Source organism: Orycteropus afer, unplaced genomic scaffold, assembly GCF_000298275.1.
Source record: "Orycteropus afer afer isolate SDZICR_OR568_19922 unplaced genomic scaffold, OryAfe1.0 scaffold00358, whole genome shotgun sequence".
In the NCBI taxonomy this organism is placed as follows: Eukaryota; Metazoa; Chordata; class Mammalia; order Tubulidentata; family Orycteropodidae; genus Orycteropus; species Orycteropus afer.
Genome location: NW_006921945.1, coordinates 1738955 through 1757950, shown reverse-complemented (window position 1 = coordinate 1757950; position 18996 = coordinate 1738955). Strand labels below are relative to the sequence as shown.

At 47.6% G+C, this 18996-nt stretch overlaps 1 protein-coding gene across 1 annotated transcript in view; it reads right to left on the bottom strand.

The window, feature by feature from the left end:
* The window catches only part of SLC37A3 (solute carrier family 37 member 3), a 38020-nt gene that overhangs the window by 11871 nt on the left and 7153 nt on the right, over positions 1 to 18996 (bottom strand). The window contains exons 3-9 of the mRNA XM_007952762.1: positions 18385 to 18477; positions 13337 to 13420; positions 8317 to 8462; positions 7289 to 7385; positions 4491 to 4575; positions 3408 to 3589; positions 1057 to 1198 (exon numbers count right to left, since the gene is read on the bottom strand). Of these exons, the coding sequence (XP_007950953.1) occupies positions 1057 to 1198; positions 3408 to 3589; positions 4491 to 4575; positions 7289 to 7385; positions 8317 to 8462; positions 13337 to 13420; positions 18385 to 18477 (829 nt within the window). The remainder of the gene's footprint in view (positions 1 to 1056; positions 1199 to 3407; positions 3590 to 4490; positions 4576 to 7288; positions 7386 to 8316; positions 8463 to 13336; positions 13421 to 18384; positions 18478 to 18996) is intronic.

Genomic DNA, 18996 nt, shown 5'->3' with positions numbered 1-18996 from the left:
GGAGATAATGTGGGTAAATTCTAAAAACCACCAGAAAATAAAAATCATAACACAAAGTCAAAAAAAAAAAAAAAGAACCATATGCCCTTCCGCCATCATCCTGTTTTGTGACATACTGTAAATGCTAGTCTCTATGCCTGTTTAGGGTGGGATGCATCCTGAACCCTACCTTGCTAGAGGGTGTGATTCAAGGCGGCCCCCTTAGCTTTTTGGGAAGTATACACAGAATGTGCTGGGAAGGTTCGCTCACACTGGCTCTGGTTCTGCGTGTGGTTCGTCATCATCTCACCCCTGGACTTGAGACAGCAGCCCTCACCCAACCTGCTGATTTGGGTTCACCAACCCCTGCAGCCACCTGAGTTGGGAGAATCCTCCAGAGCCACCCACTGACCTGGGACTTGCCACCCTCCCAGCCTCCACCACCACCACGCGAGCCTTTTCCTTGGGAGTCTGTGAGTTCTGTGACACGTTAAGCGAACTACAGAACCCTAAGACAGGCGGGAGAGTGCTGAGGGAGGAGGAGGAATTGATGTCAGAGATGAGGAGTGGCACGGCACTCTGGAAAAGTTGGACATTTGAGACGTGTTTAACCTCCGCCTCATGGGGACCAGCCTTGTGCTGAACTTTTTAAGAGCAATTGTTCAGGCAGTACACTGCTGACAGAGAAGCAACAGCAAGCCATGCACAAAAATTATCCCTGCTGCGCTTCCAACTCGACAGTCACGTTCTAACCTCGATCTTGGATGCTTCACAGCTAGATATCCCTGAAAGTGGGCAGGGGGATGTTCAGAGGCCTGCAGAGGGAAACATCTGTATGTTTCCCGAGACAAAAGAACAGACTCGGCACCAAGGAATTGAGAAAAAGGCCTAGCCTACAGGCCTGCCCAAGCCGGGTCCCCCCTGCCTGGGAATCCCGCTTTTCCTTGAAGAGTGTGGCCGTTTCCTGGTAGGACAGTTTAGGGAAAACGGCTCTGTAAGCACCACCACCTTAAATGAAGCCAGATTTCATAACCCAGTAAAGACTAACTGCGTGAAGGAAGACAACGCATCACCCACCTACGATTCCTCCGACGTCATACCAGATGGACAGCTGGTCGGCTTCCGCCTCCTTCCACCTGAAGTTCTTACTCAGGTAAAAGGGCAGCCAGAAGAAGAAGGAGTAATTCACCAACTTCAGGCAGGCATAGGCTAGAGAGTACTACAAGGAAGACAGGCCACGGTCAGCAAGAAACACACAGCTCGGCAGAGCCGCAATGTGTAATGCAATGAAAAAGCAAACAAAATAAAGGAGTCTGAGACGAATAAATCCGATTGTAAAATTCAACTCACTGACACACTGCCATTTTCCTAATATGACCTGGTCCCCCTTCTCCTTATCCCCACTGGCTGCCAGGAAAGCATGGATGCAAGCCTTGGTGATGAAAACACCTTCTCGTTTCTAACTGTTCCACTCAGATCTCTGGGAGAAGCAAACTCGTGTGTGGGACCCAGAGGGCAGGGCACATGCTCATGTTTCTTTGCCCAGGAGGAGAGAAATGGTCTCCGTGCTGCTCTCTGGCATTAACTATGAGCAAATCAATCCCAGAAACACCATGGCTTACTGTTGGCAGCCAAACCTTTCTGGTTCTTCCGCTTCCTATGAAGTGACTACTGTGAACCTCTGAGAGTGAGACGACCAGCCAGCAGAACTGCATGATGTAAGGAAGCATCAAATTCAAAGATCTTCACGTGACTATTTCCAAAAGCCCCCAGTCAGTAGAAAAGAGCGTCCCTGGTGGGTCAGAAATGAAAACTCGTGCCCTTAGAGGCAGTAAATACTTGTCAGTGGGGCAGGGATGACTCGGGAGGAGGAGGATGGCTCCACAAGGGCCAACATGTCCTCAAGGTCCTGACCGCACACGTAGAAGCCGTGTGTCTCAACAAGATAAATGCCATTTAGAAGAAACAAAGAAACCACCTCCTTTTGGGAAAGGACGGTGGTGGGACCAAGTGCCAGCACTCAAGCTGCTCCTACCAGAAGCTCTGACATTTAGCATCAAAGGGACAGGGGACAGCAGAGGGCAGACCACAAAAGGGGCGTCTGGCCTATAATCTTGCCCTAGTTCCCAGTTACCGTCGGGACCACCTCCTCTCGAACAGCCCCTGGCAGGGCCACAGCTGCCCCCTAGAGCGCCAAATCCCAATCACATGTGCACTGTCCGACAAAGAGATTCTGTTCACTCCGTTTCTTTCCCATGCCTGCCAGCTCAGACACCCAGCCCTCACGAAATGCAGGAAGAACAGCCCAAGAGTTCCTTATTTAGTCCCAAGAGATCTGTCTCAGAAATCAAACTGAGACCAGCAGAAGAGCTCAGGAACGAGATAAAGATCCCACCCACGAGCATAAGAGCAAGCCGAGAGGTACACGCACTTCCTGCTTATGTCATCTTTTGGTTTCAGAAGTGTGCAAAGTCACAGGTAGATTTTAACCTACCTTCACCCCCTGCTTTAGTTCTTGTAGCCTAGGAGCACAGGTGAAAGGGACCTGGTAAGTATGAATTATGAAGCTGGCAGACTTGGAGCCTACATGTAGAAAGCACCATTAAAAAAAAAAAAAAAAAAAAAAACACATCCCAGAGACAGTGCTCATTCACACTCCCATTCACAGGTGCTGCAGACCCCAGGGAGCCTCGTGGGATTTCTGGCCCACAGGAGCAGACTGAGACATGGGATGGGTGAGGAACTCAGCCTGGTCTCACAGTGGGTACGCTGGAAGCAGAACCTAGGTCTCTTAACCTCCACCCCGGTGCCAGAGCTCCTGAAACGTGGACACAGAGAAACCACAGCAGCAGGCAGCCAGGGCGGCTGCTGCCAGCATCCCAGCTACAGAGGTGGCAGCAACACTTGCTGCACAGCCAAGAGCACGTGGAGTGTTGTGTTCTGGGCCCTTTAACCCAAGGTCAGGCAGCCTTCTCCTAGAATGAATGCAGGCAGGTGAGGCAGGCTCCACACACCATTCAACAGTCCTTGTTGGTCCATAAAATGTCAACTTGGCCTTCTGAGTCACGTGCCAGGTCAGCATCGGCAAGCCGGAGCCCGCAGGCCAAACCCAGCCGCACCCCACGTCCCAGGCCGTCTGAGGCTTCTTTGCTCTGCAGAGGGAGTGGCTGCAGCACAGACTGTGTGGTCCCCTCAAAGCTCAACATGTCTCCTCTCTGGCCCTTACACCAAGGCTTGTAGGCCCACGTTAGATACCTCCTACGTGCCGACACAGCAACAGGCTAAGGGGCACGACACACAACTCTGAGCATACATTCCCACAACGAAGAACCAGAGGGAAGCTATGTCCTTAAAGCTGCCGTATCCAGGAAAATCTCCCAGGCTACGAGAGCTCCTGGGTGATGCCACGGGGAGCTGAGCATGCTCACCAGTATGACTCCAGGAAGACAACACGCCTGGTAGAAGCTTATTGCCCCAACTTGGGTTCTAGCAGCATCTCCTTCTTGAACTGAGTAACCAGGATCGTACTCATCCTCATTTTCAGCACCGGTAATCAACGGCCTGTGCGAATCTTCCTCAAAATGTTCTTCTGCCTCGACACCTGGGAGACCTGAAGCAAGAGAAAGAACTACCATTTACAGAGTGCCTACTACGTGCAGAGCATTGTGCTAAGTGCTTTACAGACAGCGTCACCTGTGAGTCCTAGGGGATGCAAACAGTTAAGAGCTCGGCTGCTCACCAAAAGGTCCGAGTCGTCTGAGCCGAGACACCTCAGAAGGAAGGCCTAGTGATCTGCTCCCAGAGAACCCGCCAGTGAACACCCTCAGGACACAGGTGCACTCTGCACACGTGGGGCTACTCAGTCAGAACTGACCCGACAGGAACTGGCATTTAGGGTGTTACTTTCAATCCCATTTTACAGAAGGAGTTACTAAGGGACCGAAGCTAAGGTCTGTGAAGGTCTACAGCCAACAAGCCAGGAACCCAGGGCTCTGACTCCACTTTACCTGGTGGCACCAGAGCAGGGGTCACACTCAGCTACATCACACTCCCTTCCACTCAGATAAAAATGGTGGTTCATGCTGTCAAACTGAAATGCCTCTTCAAGAACAAGGAATCCCAGTATTACTTAATAATACTGAAAAGGCATACCTCTGGCCGGGCCTCTCCATATTCCCCTTTAAACACAGGTTAAGTATCAAAACAAATTATTTTCAGGAAGGGAGAGAAATCTCTCTCAAGAGATAAAGTAAGAAACACATCCTTGCCAATTCCTACCCCATGTCTCCATTATGGAAACTGTTCACCAAAGACGAGTTGTCCTGTGTCTAGAAAAGGCATGGCCATGGCCCTAAACCCCACACGCTGCCCCTGGCCTCCACTCCCACAATGCCCACAGCCATGGACAGCAGCACAGCTCCTGCGAGTCACCCAAAGGAGAAAAGCGACTCGACCCCTGGCCTCAGGCTCTGCCACAGGAAGTGGAGTGCAGAACAGACAGGCCTCCTCACCGATTTCTTCTGGGGACACCAAGAGCCCAAAGAAGATGACGACTCCACCAGCAAACTGCACCGACGCCGTCACCAGGAAGGCATACTGGAAGAGACAGGAGAGACGTTGCTTACCACTGGGACACAGGAAGTGTCTCCTTTCACAGCCAAGTGTGGGAGGTGGGGGCAGGGAGAGGAGGCTCGGGAAGGCTGTACCTTTCCTGCCTGACACCACCGCCCCATAAAGGCAGAGACATCTGTGCTTAAGAGTGTTCGGCGCCATCAAGTAGATTCCGACTCACGGCGACTCCCTGTGACAGAGCAGTACTGCCCCACAGGGTCTTCTGGGTTCTAATCTTTAAGGGAACACATTGCCAGACCTTTCCCATGGAGCTGCTGGATGGGTTTGAAATGCTGACCTTTTGATTAACAACTAAGTGCCTAACCACTGCACCACCAGGGCTCCTAGGGGTGCATACCAAAATCCGCACTGCTGTTGAGCCAATTTCAACTCAGTGACCCTACAGGACAGAGCAGTACTGCCCCACAGGGTATTCAAGTCTGAAATCTTTACAGAAGTCGATTGCCTCATCCTTCTCCTGTGGAGCGGCTGGTGGGTTCAAACCACCAACTTCTCAGCTACCAGCCGAGCCCCTAACCACAAGGGCTCCAGGGGCACGCAGCAGAGCTTACTGCTGTCTCCTAAGTAACAAGTTATGACTGAAGCTGAGTATCTTCTCTCATGTTTAAGAGTCACTTCTATCTCCTCTTCACTAGCTACACACTCAAATCTTTTACTTTTTCTGTGTGTGTGTGCTGGTCTTTCTCTTATCAACATGTGGGTGCCTCTATGTATTAAGGAGATTAACTCTTAATTTTAATGTAAACATCGCCCCACAGCTTTATTTAGTCCTAAAGAGGCACTATATTGTCTTCTCAAAGAAGAAAAAAACAAAATAAAAAATATATACTCAAGAACTGAAGAAGAAAAACAAAGTAGGAGGTCTCACATTGCTGGATCTCAAAACCTACTATACAGCCACAGTAGTCAAAACTGCCTGGTATTGGTTCAATGACAGATACATAGACCAATGGAATAGAATTGAGAACCCAGCTATAGATCCATCGACCTATAGTCAGCTGATCTTTGACAAAGGCCCCAAATCCATTAAGTGGGGAAGAGAATGTTTGTTTAATAAATGGTGCTGGCAAAACTGGAGATCCATTTGCAGAAAAATGAAACAAGATCTGTACCTCACACCACACACAAAAACAAACTCCAGATGGATCAAAGACTTAAATGTGAAACCTAGAACTATACAGTTTCTCAAGGAAAATTTAGGGTCAAACTTAAGGGCCCTAATATTTGGTATAAATAGACTACCAAGCATAATTCAAAATGCACCAACAGCAGAAGAGAAGCCAGATGATTGGGACCTTCTAAAAATTAAATGTTTATGTACTTCCAAAGACTTCTCCAAAAGAGTCAAAAGAGAACCTACAGATTGGGAAAAAATATTTGGTAATAACGTATCTGACAAGGGACTTATCTCTAGAATTTATAGAACACTCCAACACCTCAATAACAAAAAGACAAACAATCCAATTAAAAAATAGGCAGAAGACATGAATAGACACTTCACCAAGGAGGATATTCAAGCGGCCAACAAACATATGAAGAAATGCTCACGATCATTAGCTATTAGAGAGATGCAAATCAAAACAACAATGAGATACCATCTTGCTCCAGCACTAGTAGCAAAGTTCAACAAGACAGAAAATAACAAATGCTGGTGAGGTTGTGGAGAGATTGGGACTCTCATACACTGCTGGTGGGACTGTAAAATGGTACAACCATTGTGGAAAGCAGTATGGCGATTCCTTCAAAAGTTGGAAATACAAATACCATTTGACCCAGCCATCCCATTACTAGGTATATACCCTAAAGAAGTGAGAGCCATAACAAGAACAGATATATGCACGCCGATGTTCATCACAGCACTATTTACAATAGCCAAAACTTGGAAACAACCTAGATGGCCAACAACTGAGGAATGGATAACCAAACTTTGGTACATTCACACAATGGAATACTATGCAATGCTAAAGAATAATGTAGAATCTGCAAAACACCGCATAACATGGATGAACTTGGAGGACATTATGCTGAGCGAAATAAGTCAGTCACAAAAGGACAAATATTGTATTAGTCCGTTATTGTAAAAGTTAAGGAAAGGTTTATATATTGGAGGACATTTTCTTTGTTGGTTACCAGGGGTGGGAGGGAAGGGGAGGGAATGCTGTTAGATAGATAGAGATAAATATTGATTTGGGTGAAGAGAAGGGCAATGTACCAAATGTGAGTGACCAATATGGCAGCATTGAGGATGAGAAAGACAGAGAGAGTTACATGGGCAGTACAAACAACAAATATGAACCCCTTTGTAAATACAATACTGAGTTGTCAATGAAAGCAAACATGGGAATAGGGACGGATAGATGGGTGAACAAGCTAAACAATTATGTATGTCTAAATGGAGAGTGTATCCAAGATCATATACAGGGTTGGCAGACAATGGGCCTCTCGAAGAGTATAAAGGGATGGACACTGGGAGGAGGTAACTATGGGGAGGAAGTGGGAGGGGAGCTGCTGCATTGTAAATTTTGGTCAATGACATGAGACAAAGTATATGTGAACTGCTGTATGAAAAGTGAATTTACTCTGTAAATCTTCACCCAAATCCTAATAAAAAAAAAAAAAAGAAAAAAAAATATATATATATATACTCAAGATAAAGTTAGAAGACAACAAACCTTACCTCGTAACCATACTGCAGAACAGATGAAGCCAGGCATGCGCCCAAAATATTGCCCACAGAAGCGCAGGCGCTCCACAGTCCAAAAATGACGCCTCGCCTAAGGTGGAGAACAGTGAGCGACAGAAGACGGTGAGTGCGAGGGCTCCATGCGACAGTCGAAGCGCAGAGTGGCCAAACAGTGAAGATGCACATTACAAAGTCAGCCTTCTCCGCAAGGATGGTTTAAGTACATCAAAATGACCCAGCAGCAGTCACACCTAGCTCTCAAAGTTTGTCATCTTAAAGTCCAATGTTGGGCTCATCGAAGACAAGAGAATAAAAAGACAAATCACGCACTGGCAGAAACACGTGCCTATCACTCATCTAGTAAAACTTGTATCCAGAATGCAAAGAAAATCAAAACTCAGTAAGGACCCAAAAAAACTGTTTATGAATATACAATTACCTCAAAACAAGATTTTAAAAAATGGACAAAAGATGTAACTAATATACATATAGTCACATATAGCCTGGTCAGTACTTGAAGGTCAAGGGAAAACCGTTCAATGTAGCTGAGCCCCAGCATTTGGCGTAGTTCACCTGAATCAATTTCAGCCCTTAGACAAGGCACGTGACTAACTCTGGCCTCAGCTTCCTTTATTTTCAGCGTAAGAGGCGTAAACCAGACACGAGTCTCTGGAGAGGAGTGGAGGCAAACCCGCAGGAAGATAGCCAGGGAGATGGGGGTTTCTCCAAAGGGAATGGAAGTGAAGGGAAAATCTGTACCATGCTGCCTTCACCCACACTCACAATCTGAGGGAGGCCAGGAGAGGGCCAGGGAGGGGTGTCGTGAGGAGATAAACTACACGGCCCATCTCCTGTGCCGTGCACTCTGCCTGGACACCATCTCTCTCTGAACTATTTATTCTAACTTTGTAAACGACACGGAAGACGTGCACAGTGTCTAAGGGATCACACTAATGGACTCGGGCGAGCCTGAACTGTACCCAACTGCTGAGCGGTTCTGTTAAGAGAAAGAAGTGCTGTACCCGGCTTTCCCAAACCAGTTGCCCATGACGGCGACCACGCAGGGCCAGCCGGTGGACTGCAGCAGGCCGTTGACGATCCACAGGCAGCAGTAGAACCACTTGTTGTAGAAGTGCAGCCATTCCGTGAGGGTGCCAAAGACAAACACCTGGGAGGGAAGGACACAAAAAGACGAGTGACACCACACATGCTGTGTCCTCAACGACACACCATACTTACCGGGCACACAGGAAATACCCAGGGCCTACGGTGCACACAGCCAGCTCTGAGATGCCACACTCAGAGCCAGAGCTGAGCACACTGGCCACCAAATCACCATCGACAAGAGAGGCAGAGGTGGCAAACAACATGAAACTCAGGAGCCATGTCCCTTCTATCACGCCTCCAATGGCACCTCCCCCTGGGGAAGTTCACGCTCAGGCTCAGACCCCACCGCACATGTGTCCATCTGGTTTCCTGGAAACCTGTGTGGGCGCAGGGCTAAGTGTAACCCTCAGTACGACCCCACGAGCCACTGCCTGGACTCCAGAACCCAACTACCAACTGGGGACGCCACTTCTAGACCCACGCCCACAAGAGCACAGTCTCAGAGCACTCACACTGCATCTCCAAACACAATCCCAATTTGCTTTGGAATGTAAGAGAGCACCAACCACAATGCTGTGCATGCAGCATTGTGTAGTGTCTGAAACAGCATCATTTACCCAACTTCAATCTTATTTAAAAACACACAGTAGCCATTCACTCCACCACCACCACACTGTGGAGCTAAAACACCATGTGCCTGGGTTAGCGGTACAAGATTTTCATCCACAGATCACAGGCACAGAGACTCTTCTACAAACCCAGTGAGTTTTCTGAACAGTGAACTAAAGATTTCAAATGCATCCTATATTTAGACCAGATGCACCACTACTACACAGCCACACATCCCATGAAGAAAAGTGATCGCCGCAGGTAATGTTCCCGAAAACACCCTCCTGGAACATCAGCCATTCAGTGCACCTGTAGCTGGAGGTGGACACGGCCGATGAATGACACCTGGTGGTGGGGGGCGGGCAGAAGGACGGTCTAGTCCTTCCTCTTCACTGTCCTCTCAGGTCAAAGAAGGACAAGCATTCTCCTGAGAAAGGAGATGACCCCCAACTGTATTCCCCCGGGGACCCTGCAGGGGAGCATCACTGTCCCCTAAAGAAATTGCCTCCTAGATTCCAACAATGGGCAAGCCATCTGCTCACAAGTGTCTCTCTCAAAACATGAACGTTCACAAGAACTTAAACTCGCTGTGACGTTCCTATCTGTGAACTGTTTCGATCACGGTTCAGATGCACAAACCAGGCATGGAACACTGCTGAGGGGCAGCCTTGCTGGGTGGCCACTGCTGTACAGAGTAGGGTGTAGAGGGAGAAGGGTGCCGCTTGAGCAGTTTAAGGGCACAGATGCCAAGGACAGGGCGTGGGGGACAGATGTGAGGGGTGCTAACAACAGCCGGACACTAGCTGACTCGCTACCCCAGAATCTGAGCTCACCTATCAGTACATGGCACTCACTCTGTCAATCCTGGGAGACGACACTATGGATACTATCCAAGTGCACAGATGACAAAGCTAAGGCTCAGAAGCTGACTTGCCAAAGTCAGTTACGAGAACAGCGGAGTCTGACCCATGCAGTCTTGACCCTGGAGCTCCAGGCTGCAACCACTAGACCATCTCGCCCAACCACAGACTTTTCCAGTGCCTGGGAGCATCAGGGGGCCTCTGCACCCCCGAAAATCATTAGGCCAGTCCCTACAGCCCCAACTCTGCAGCCAACCCTCTGCATGTACTCCCAACAGGAAGCAGAGTCACGGCAGTCTGAGTAGTGGCTACAGCATGTAACACGCACAGAGCTGCACTGTAAAACCACGTGACTGCCCACAGCACGTAAAACGTGAGAGTGAAGCATACCAGACACAGTGTGTAAACATGGACAGTGAAGACAACCAGATGCAGTGTGTGACACATGGAGCGCGAAGTATACTGGACGCAGCACATGCCGTGCAGTGAGCTGTGCTGTCGAACGTGGCTGTCGGACAAGACTGAGAGGACTTAGTGGAAGAGGGTGGGACTCAGTTCGCATCGGAATACCTGTCAGAACAGCGCCAGCATGTACTGGGAGCCGGATGAGCCCTGGCCATCAGTACTGCTATGGTCATTAGTTAATCAGTGTGGGTTCAGCTCAGTGAACTTGTGGTCCAGGCATTCTGCTAGAGTGGCCATTTCATATGCAGTCAAGGCCTTTTGAGGAATACCTGGCATGGGTCTGGAAACAGCACGTAGAAAGCAGTATGCTTCCAGGTATGTGACCTCCTGCAATTAGCAGGCCTAGGAGGATAGAAAGCTCACTGGCTACACAAGATGGAGGGGCGCAGTTACTTGTCCCTGAAAACTAAAGAGGGTGCATCTGTGTACCTCACAATGCAACTTTGAGATACATAAACTACAACTTAGTGTAAAGTGTGCATATTATCTGTGTGGAGAGCAGCTTGTGACAAAAGTATTTCAATTTCTAAAATTTCAAGGAAAAACGGTTTTCCCTGAACTCAAGGGGGCAGACGTTGAAAATAAAACGAACCAGGATCTAACCAAACTCCACACTTTCATCCAATCAACAAAACTTCCTACCAGACGCTGCTGAGCAAATAAAGATGAATCAGCTCCAGGCCTTGCCCTGCACAGCACTCAGCAGGCTGACGTAGTTCCAAACGCCTCACCCTCCCTCCTCCCCAGCCTCTGGAGCCACTGACTGGGGACTCTGTCCTTGGAGCGCGGCTTACTGCACAGTGCACGTAAGTGGAAGAAGCACAGCGAGCCAGACTTAGATGCTGAGCCCCCAAACCTCACCCTACAGCACAGCTCTCCACGTTTTACAGGCCACGTGCAGCACGCTTCACGCTCCGTGTTTTACACGCTGCATCCAAGCACCTCGTCCTACAGGCCAGCTCTCCGTGTTTTATACACCACGTCCAGTACGCTTCGCTCTCTGCATTTTACACGCCACGTCCAGTACACTTCACTCTCCACACTTACACAGTGTGTCCAGTCACCTCGTTTTACAGTGCAGCAATCCACGTTTTACACGCCGCATCCAAGATGCTTTGCTCCGTGTTTTATACACTGCACATCCAGTACCCCTCGTTCTCCGCACGTCACACGCTGCATCCAGTACACTTAGCTCTCCGCATTTTACATCCTGTCACCTGGTTTTACAGCACAGCTCTCTGCATTTTACAAACTGTGTCCACTGTTCAGACTGCTGTGAACCTGCTTCTGGTTTGGAGTATGTGCAAAGGGATGGAGGTGGGGGACAGGAATATCCCTTTCCAAATCAAGAAGTCGCGTCTCTAAGGTCATAATCTGGAAAACGGCAGCAGTGGAACTGACACCCAGGCGGCCTATTGTTGTTGTTGTCAGGCGTCGCCAAGTCATCTCCAACTCACGGTGACACTATGCACAACAGAACGAAACACTGCCCGGTCCTGTGCCAGCCTCACGATCCCTGCTATCCCTGAGCCCACTGCTGCAGCCACCGTGTCCATCCATCTTGGACTAGGCAGGCGGCCCAATCCCAGAGAAGTCTGCATGTATGCAGTGCTACACCCACCACAGGAGTCCCTGAGTGGAACAAACGGGGAGGCACTCAACTGCTTGCCAAAAGGCTGGCAGTTCAAACCCACTCAAAGGTGCCTTGCAAGCCTGAAAATCCCAGAGAGCAGTTCAACTCTGCACACATGGGGCCACCACAAGTCAGAGTTAACTCGACAGCACAAGCTAGATAGCCACTAAAACATCCTTTGTGTGATAGTTGGAGCTGTGTGTCAACTTGGCTGGACCCCAGTTCTGTGGGGTTGTTCCCATGATGGGATCGGATGATTGTGTTCTGAGTAGCCAATCTGCCCAAGGGGAGTTTCCCTAGGGGTGTGGCCTACTTCCAGGATATCCAGGGACATCCTGGGAAGAGAGACATTCTTTGAGGGATTGGGACCCTGGTGTGCTGCCTACAACCTTCCGTGAGTGAGCAGCCCTCCGCTCGGCCTGGAGATCTTGGATTCGTCTTTCGTTGGAGTCAACAACCAGTGTACTGCCTGCCAGCCTTGAATTTCTCGGCCCCCTGCGCTTGCAGAAGCTAAGGCTGCCTCCAGCCTGACGTTTCCTCCAGGGACTTTGGACTTGCCGGCTTCAATACGTTTGTGAACCATTTTCCTAAGATAAATTTATTTTTTCTCTCTCTCTCTAGATATACACTTTGCTGGTGTTTTTGTTTCTCTAGAGAACCCAGTCTAACACACTTTGCTATGAACCTAAGGACTGGCAACACTAACTGCTAATAACCACACACAGAAGAAGGTGGTCCACCCTGCTGGGGGGTCCGCAGAAAAGGCATCAAGTGGCCAATGGCTTAGGGGTCTGCAGAGAAAGGCATCGGGAAAGAGGCGTCATCACCCAAAGACACATAAGACGAGAGAAGAGGGCTTCACGCTCTGTGTTTTACACACTGCATGCAAGCACCTCGTCCTACAGCCCAGGAAGTGCAGCCCAGCAGAGGGACAGAGGGAAGAGACACGCTATGGTAGGGGCCTGGGGCGTGCAGGCACCTAGAAGAGCCAGGTGGTGAAGCACAGTGAGAGGGAGCTGGGAAGACACTGAGCAGCACACCTGCACGCGCACAGCCTCCACCCGAGAGACAGGCTCCCAATCGGACTTCAAAGCCTAGCTATGGAAAAAGGCAGAAAAGGGAACGGGAAACTGAAGACTGCTATGTTCTTATTCAAATTATGTGTGTCTTACATGGTTTCTCACAAACTGCACAGTCTCCTCATGTGTCAATTTCCCATGCATGCTATGCACATTATATGCACACATACAGGATTTAAGTATATTTAAGTGGGCACGTTATGCTTATCATTCAACCATATGCAAGTAGGGGGACTACTTGGATTCTAACATACCTGCCTAAAGGAAAAAAATTATTTTTCCAACTTACCACTAATGCAGAAGAACACATGCCGAAAGACAGGACACAGCGTAAATTAAGCCGGTCCGCAACGACACCGCTGATGAAAAGGCCCTGAAAAATAAAACATTCTATTCTGCAGCTCCAAATAACAACAGAGTTTAGAAAAAGTAGCAAGCATTCCAACACAGATGAGGCACACACTGCCCTGGGGTTATGGACAACTGCGTGTCACTCTCACACCTAAACGGGCCAATTGTCAGGTTCACAAAGGCCTCACGAAAGGACAATTAGTTCCTGCACACGACACTGCACACACCTTACTCACCAACACACCACAACTCAGTACAAACTGAGTTTTATTAGATTCCAGTTGCCAAAGAGGGGACTAAAAATACAGCCGGAATTAATGATGCTAATTAGCAAGCATACTCTCCTCATCTTCTAGACCAACTGCCTCCTAAACACTGGTTGTAATCACTTCCCAATCGAGCTCCTTTCCTACTTGCATGTGAACTCAGCCACAGGTTCGATGACAGCTTGTAAGCGGCAGAGCAGACGCTCAGTGGACATGCCAGCTGCCCGGGTGCCCCGACAGCACTGGCGGGCCCGTCAGGCGTCAGAGACAACGGTTCCTCAGGACGGGAACAAAGCCTCTGCCTTCCGCTCTCCTCCCACAGGGTCCCAGGAATGAAAAGCCTGAGCTCATGGCAGGAAAGGAGACTAAAGATCTCAAGGGCAACACACGTAGATTCCCCAGAAAGATGCAGAATGGGAAATGTAGCGACTAAAAAAAAACCTATATTCAGACAGGACCAAGTCTTTCCAGTAAATAGACTAATCCATTGGAGAGGGCATAGGCAACGACTGGAATGACAAACTTCTCTCCCTAATTATCGTCAAGCTAAGACTAACTCCAAAGGGACAAAGCTTCAGGACAGATCTATGCTCTAGACAGCTGCCACTCACACTGTATGCTAAAGAGGACAAAGAAAATCAATTGTTTCCGATTATACCTAACCCGGCCAGCAACTTAAGATGAATGCCCGGAAGTTTCGGAATGCAAATGCGGCTTAACACAAAGAACCAGGGTTGCTGGTTTTCATGGCTTTTTTCCTTCGTTATCTATTTAGTCCTGCAGACAGGTATCATCGCCCCAGCTCTTCAGATGAGGAGACCTCACACAAGGTGGGATGCCAGTCCACATACAGCACAGCAGAGCTGGTTTATGGGGCAGGGTGGTCCATGGACCACAAACCAGGCTCTTCCCGCTGGACCACAGGGCCTTCATGAACGTGCCAGCTCCCAGAGAAGGGAGTGCCCAACACTAGAGCGGTCTAGCTAAAGCCCAACAAGTGTGTCTCAAGATTTTGTCCAGAAAATGCCTAGAGAGGAACTAGGCTAGATGGTCTGCCACCTGTTCCGACTGTTTCTGTAAGTCTCCTCTTTGAAGAGAAGACATTCTAATAATTTCCCAAATGACCATTCAGAGATTACCTTAGGACTTGCACCCAGTACTTCTCATCACCTTGACATTCATAACTTAAAGATTTCTTTATAACTAGACACCTGTCTAAAGTAGGAAGTTAGAATGCCCACAGCCCAGTGCAGCTGTGGCCACCATCAGCAGCACGGCTCTAACTCAGTGCTCCCTTGCAAGTTCCCTACAGCCCACGAGACATTCTAGCTGCCAATACAAGAAAGACCTCAGACAGAAGGGCCACAGTCATCTTGGCATGACTCCCAGGACCCGAGACGCAAAAGTTTTCCTACGCCCCTTCCACTCCATCTAGGCCTCCTTCCTATTCCTCACCTCCTCTGGTCTAAATCCTGGAAGGTCCAGGGTCCAATCTTCAACTAGCTACCCTCTCCTTACCTAGTGTCTTGATGATTTCACCCATTTAATAACTTTAACAACCACACACATGCTAAGTTCTCTGAAATCTATGTCTCCACCCTGAACCTCTCCTGTGAACTACAGCCACACATAACCCAGTTTCTGCTTTTCACCACTGGGTAACAACTTGTTACTGATGTTAGGTGCCATTAAGACAGTCCTGGCTCATAGCAACCTATGTACAACAGAACGCAACACTGCCCAGTCCTGAGCCATCCTCACAACTGTCACTACGTTTCAGCCCACTGCTGCAGTCACCGTATCAATTCATCTTGTTGAGTCTTCCTCTTTTTCACTGACCTCCTGAAAACATGGCCAAAGTCTGAGAAAGTCTCGTCAGTCTTGCTTCTAAGGAGCATGAGGATTGTATTTCCTCCGGGACAGGTTTGTCTGTTCTGCTGGCAGTCCCTGGCACGTTCGGTATTCTTTGCCAACACAATTCAAATGTGTCAATTCCTCTGCACTCTTCCTTATTCACTGTCCAGCTTCCACATGTGTATGAGGGGACTAAAAATACTATGGCTTGGATCAGGGCACCTTAGTCTTCACAGTGACATCTTTAATACTTTAAAGAGGTTTTCTGCAGCAGATCTGCCCAATGCAATTCACTGTCTTGACTTCTTGGCTTCTGCTTTCATGGGTGTTGACTGTGGATCCTAGTAAAATGAAATCCTTGACAATGTTAGGCTTTTCTCTGATTATGATGTTGCTCACTGGTCCAGTTGTGAGGACCAGTTTTATTTTATGTTGAGGTGCAATCTATACCAAAGTCTGTACTCTCTGATGTTCATCAGTAAATGCTTCAAGTCTTCTTCACTTTCAGCAAGCAAGGTTGTGTCATCTACATATCAGGTTATTACTGAGTCTTCCTCCAATCCTGATGCTGTGTTCTTTCGTACAGTCTGGCTTCTCAGATTATTTATTCAGCATACAGGTTGAGTAAGTATGGTGAAAGGATACAGCCCTGATGTGTACCTTTCCTGATTTGAAAATATGCAAAATCCCCTTGTTCTGTTTGAATCAATGACTCTTCGTCTATAAACAGTTTCCAATTAAGTGTCCTGGAATTCCCATTCTTTGTAATGTTATCAATAACTTGTTATGATCCACACAGTCAAATGTCTTTGCATAGTCAACAAAACTAAGTAAACATCTTTCCGGTATTCTCTGCTTCTAGCCACAACCAATCTGATACCAGCAATGATATCCTCATTTCACATCCTCTTCTGAATCCAGCTGAAATTTCTGGCAGTTGCCTGTCAATGTATTGCTACAAACATTTTTTAATTATTTTCAGCAAAATTTTACTTGCCTGTGATATTAATGATATGATTTGATAATTTCCACATTCTACTGGATTACCCTTCTTTGGAATGGACACAAATATGGATCTCTTCCAGTCAGATGTCCAAGTAGCTGTTTTCCAAATTTCGTGGCACAGATGAGTAAGTGCTTCCAGCATTGCATCCATTTGTTAAACATCTCAATTGGTATTCCATCAATTCCTGAAGCCTTGTTTTTCACCAGCGTCTTCAGCGCAGCTTTGACTTCTTCAATACCATTGGTTCTTGGTCATGTGCTACCTCCTGAAACGGCCGATTAATCAATTATTTTTGGTACAGTGAATCTATGTATTCCTTCCACCTTCTTTTGATGTTTCCTGTGTAATTCATTATTTTGCCCAAAGAATGCTTCAATATTGAACTTGAGGCTTGAATTTTTCCTTCAGTTCTCTCAACTTGAGAGATGCCAAGTGTGTTCTTCTCTTTTGGCTTTGTACCTCCAGGTCTTTGCACATTTCATTATAATACTTTACTAGGTCTTCTTGAGCTGCCCTTAGAAATCTTCTATTCAGGTTTTATTTTATTTGTTCCAATCACTTTAGCTCTTCTACGTTCAACAGCAAGTTTCAGAGTCTCTTCTGACACCCACTTTGGTCTTTTCTTCCTTTCCTGTCTTTTTAATGACCTTGTGCTTTCCTCATGTGTGTGTTTCATGTCATCCCACAACCCCCCTAAGTCTTCAGTGTCTCTGGTGTTTAATGCATCTAATCCATTCTTGAGATTGTGTCTAAATTCAGGTGGGATACACTCAACGTCATATTTTGGCAACAGTGGTCACCTAACTATCCTAGTATCTACTCTTCACCACTGGGCAACAACAGCCACTTCAAACATAATGTGCCCAAAACCGATTTTCCCGAAACCACCCCTTCCCTTGGTCTTATACCCAGAGTTAGGCCTCAGTCTCTTTCTCTTCTAGTCCATATTCAGTAAAAGGAAAAGATGGTGGCTCTACCTTCAAAGTAGAGATAAATCTGGCCACTTCTCTTCACCTCATTCCCTTCCACTCTGGACCCAAGCCACCATTCCTCAGCTCCCCAGCACAGCAGCCTTGCTAGGCTGTCTCAGTCCTCAGTCCAATCTCACAGCACAGCATGACACCTCACTATGCAAGTCAGACCCTGTCACTGCTCTGCACAAAACTTTCCAGGGGCTACCACCTCACATGGTGAAGCCAAAGCCCCAGAAGAGACAAGGCCCTGAGACCTGAGACCTGAGCCCACTACCTTGGCTCTCACTTCTGCTGCCCCAGCGTAGTCACTGATCACACCGACCGACATCTGGTCTTTACTCAACAGCCATCCTTAGGGAGGTCTTCCCCAACCACTTCCTTCAAATGATACCCCCACCCAGGTCTTTCTACTCCCCTTTCCTTGCATTATTGTTCTCCACAGCACTTATCACCCCCGAACATGCTGTTACTTCCTTATTCAGAGCCTTTTACCACTGCAAGAAAATAAGCTTTCTAAAGGTAGGGATTTTATGTGTGTTGTTTACTGATGAATGTCCTGTGACTAGAAAAGTACCTGCCTGTGCTAGGTACTAATAAATGTTTGCTGAATGAATGAAAACACAAAATAAAAACTTCAGAAATACTGAACTTGCCACTGGTCAGTAAATTCCAAAACCCTTAGAAACATCATAAGGTTTAGAGTCATCTTCTTATACACATCCCTTACCTTAAAATACTAGACTATGAAAACTTACCACAGCGTAAGAGAAAAATGGTGTCCAGTGTTCAAAACTTTCCACAGCGTAGGAGAAAAATGGTGTCTAGTGCTCAAAACTTACCACAGCGTAGGAGAAGAGGAAAATGGTGTCCAGTGCTCAAAACTTACCACAGCGTAGGAGAAGAGGAAAATGGTATCCAGTGTTCCCAGGAAGAGCGTGGCCTCCTCTGCGCTGGGAAACAGACGGTTGCTGCTCCAGGTCTGCAGAGATGTGACAGTGACAAGTAAAGACCACCTATACCTCACACAACACTTTCACAGACAACCCAGCCCGTCCTCAAAAAACCTGGTGATGGGAAAAAGAGCAAAGCAGTACTGGGTACACAAGGAAACACACACACAACGGTTAAGTGATGTGTCCAAGATTATAGTTTAACTACGAAAAACTGGGTGGCAGCTGGGAAGACAGATAGTAATAACATGTTACAAGGGAACGATAATGGAAAAGAAAGTAACTGAGTTTCTTCTCCCTAGAAATATCAACACAGAGTAGATGGTTGTCTTTCAATATGGCCAAGCAAGGGTCCTATACTGGTAAGAGCTTAGGGTGCATGACCTCTCTAAAGTCACTTTGAGCTTTAAGATTTCTGATTTTATTTGTTGAACTGGTTTATATTCTGCTACTTATATTTTCAATATAAAAGAGAAGAGCAATCAGCCGAAGGGATTAGGTGAGGAGGGGAAACTCAGGGACACCCAAAGAAGCAGGCCAGAAGAGCA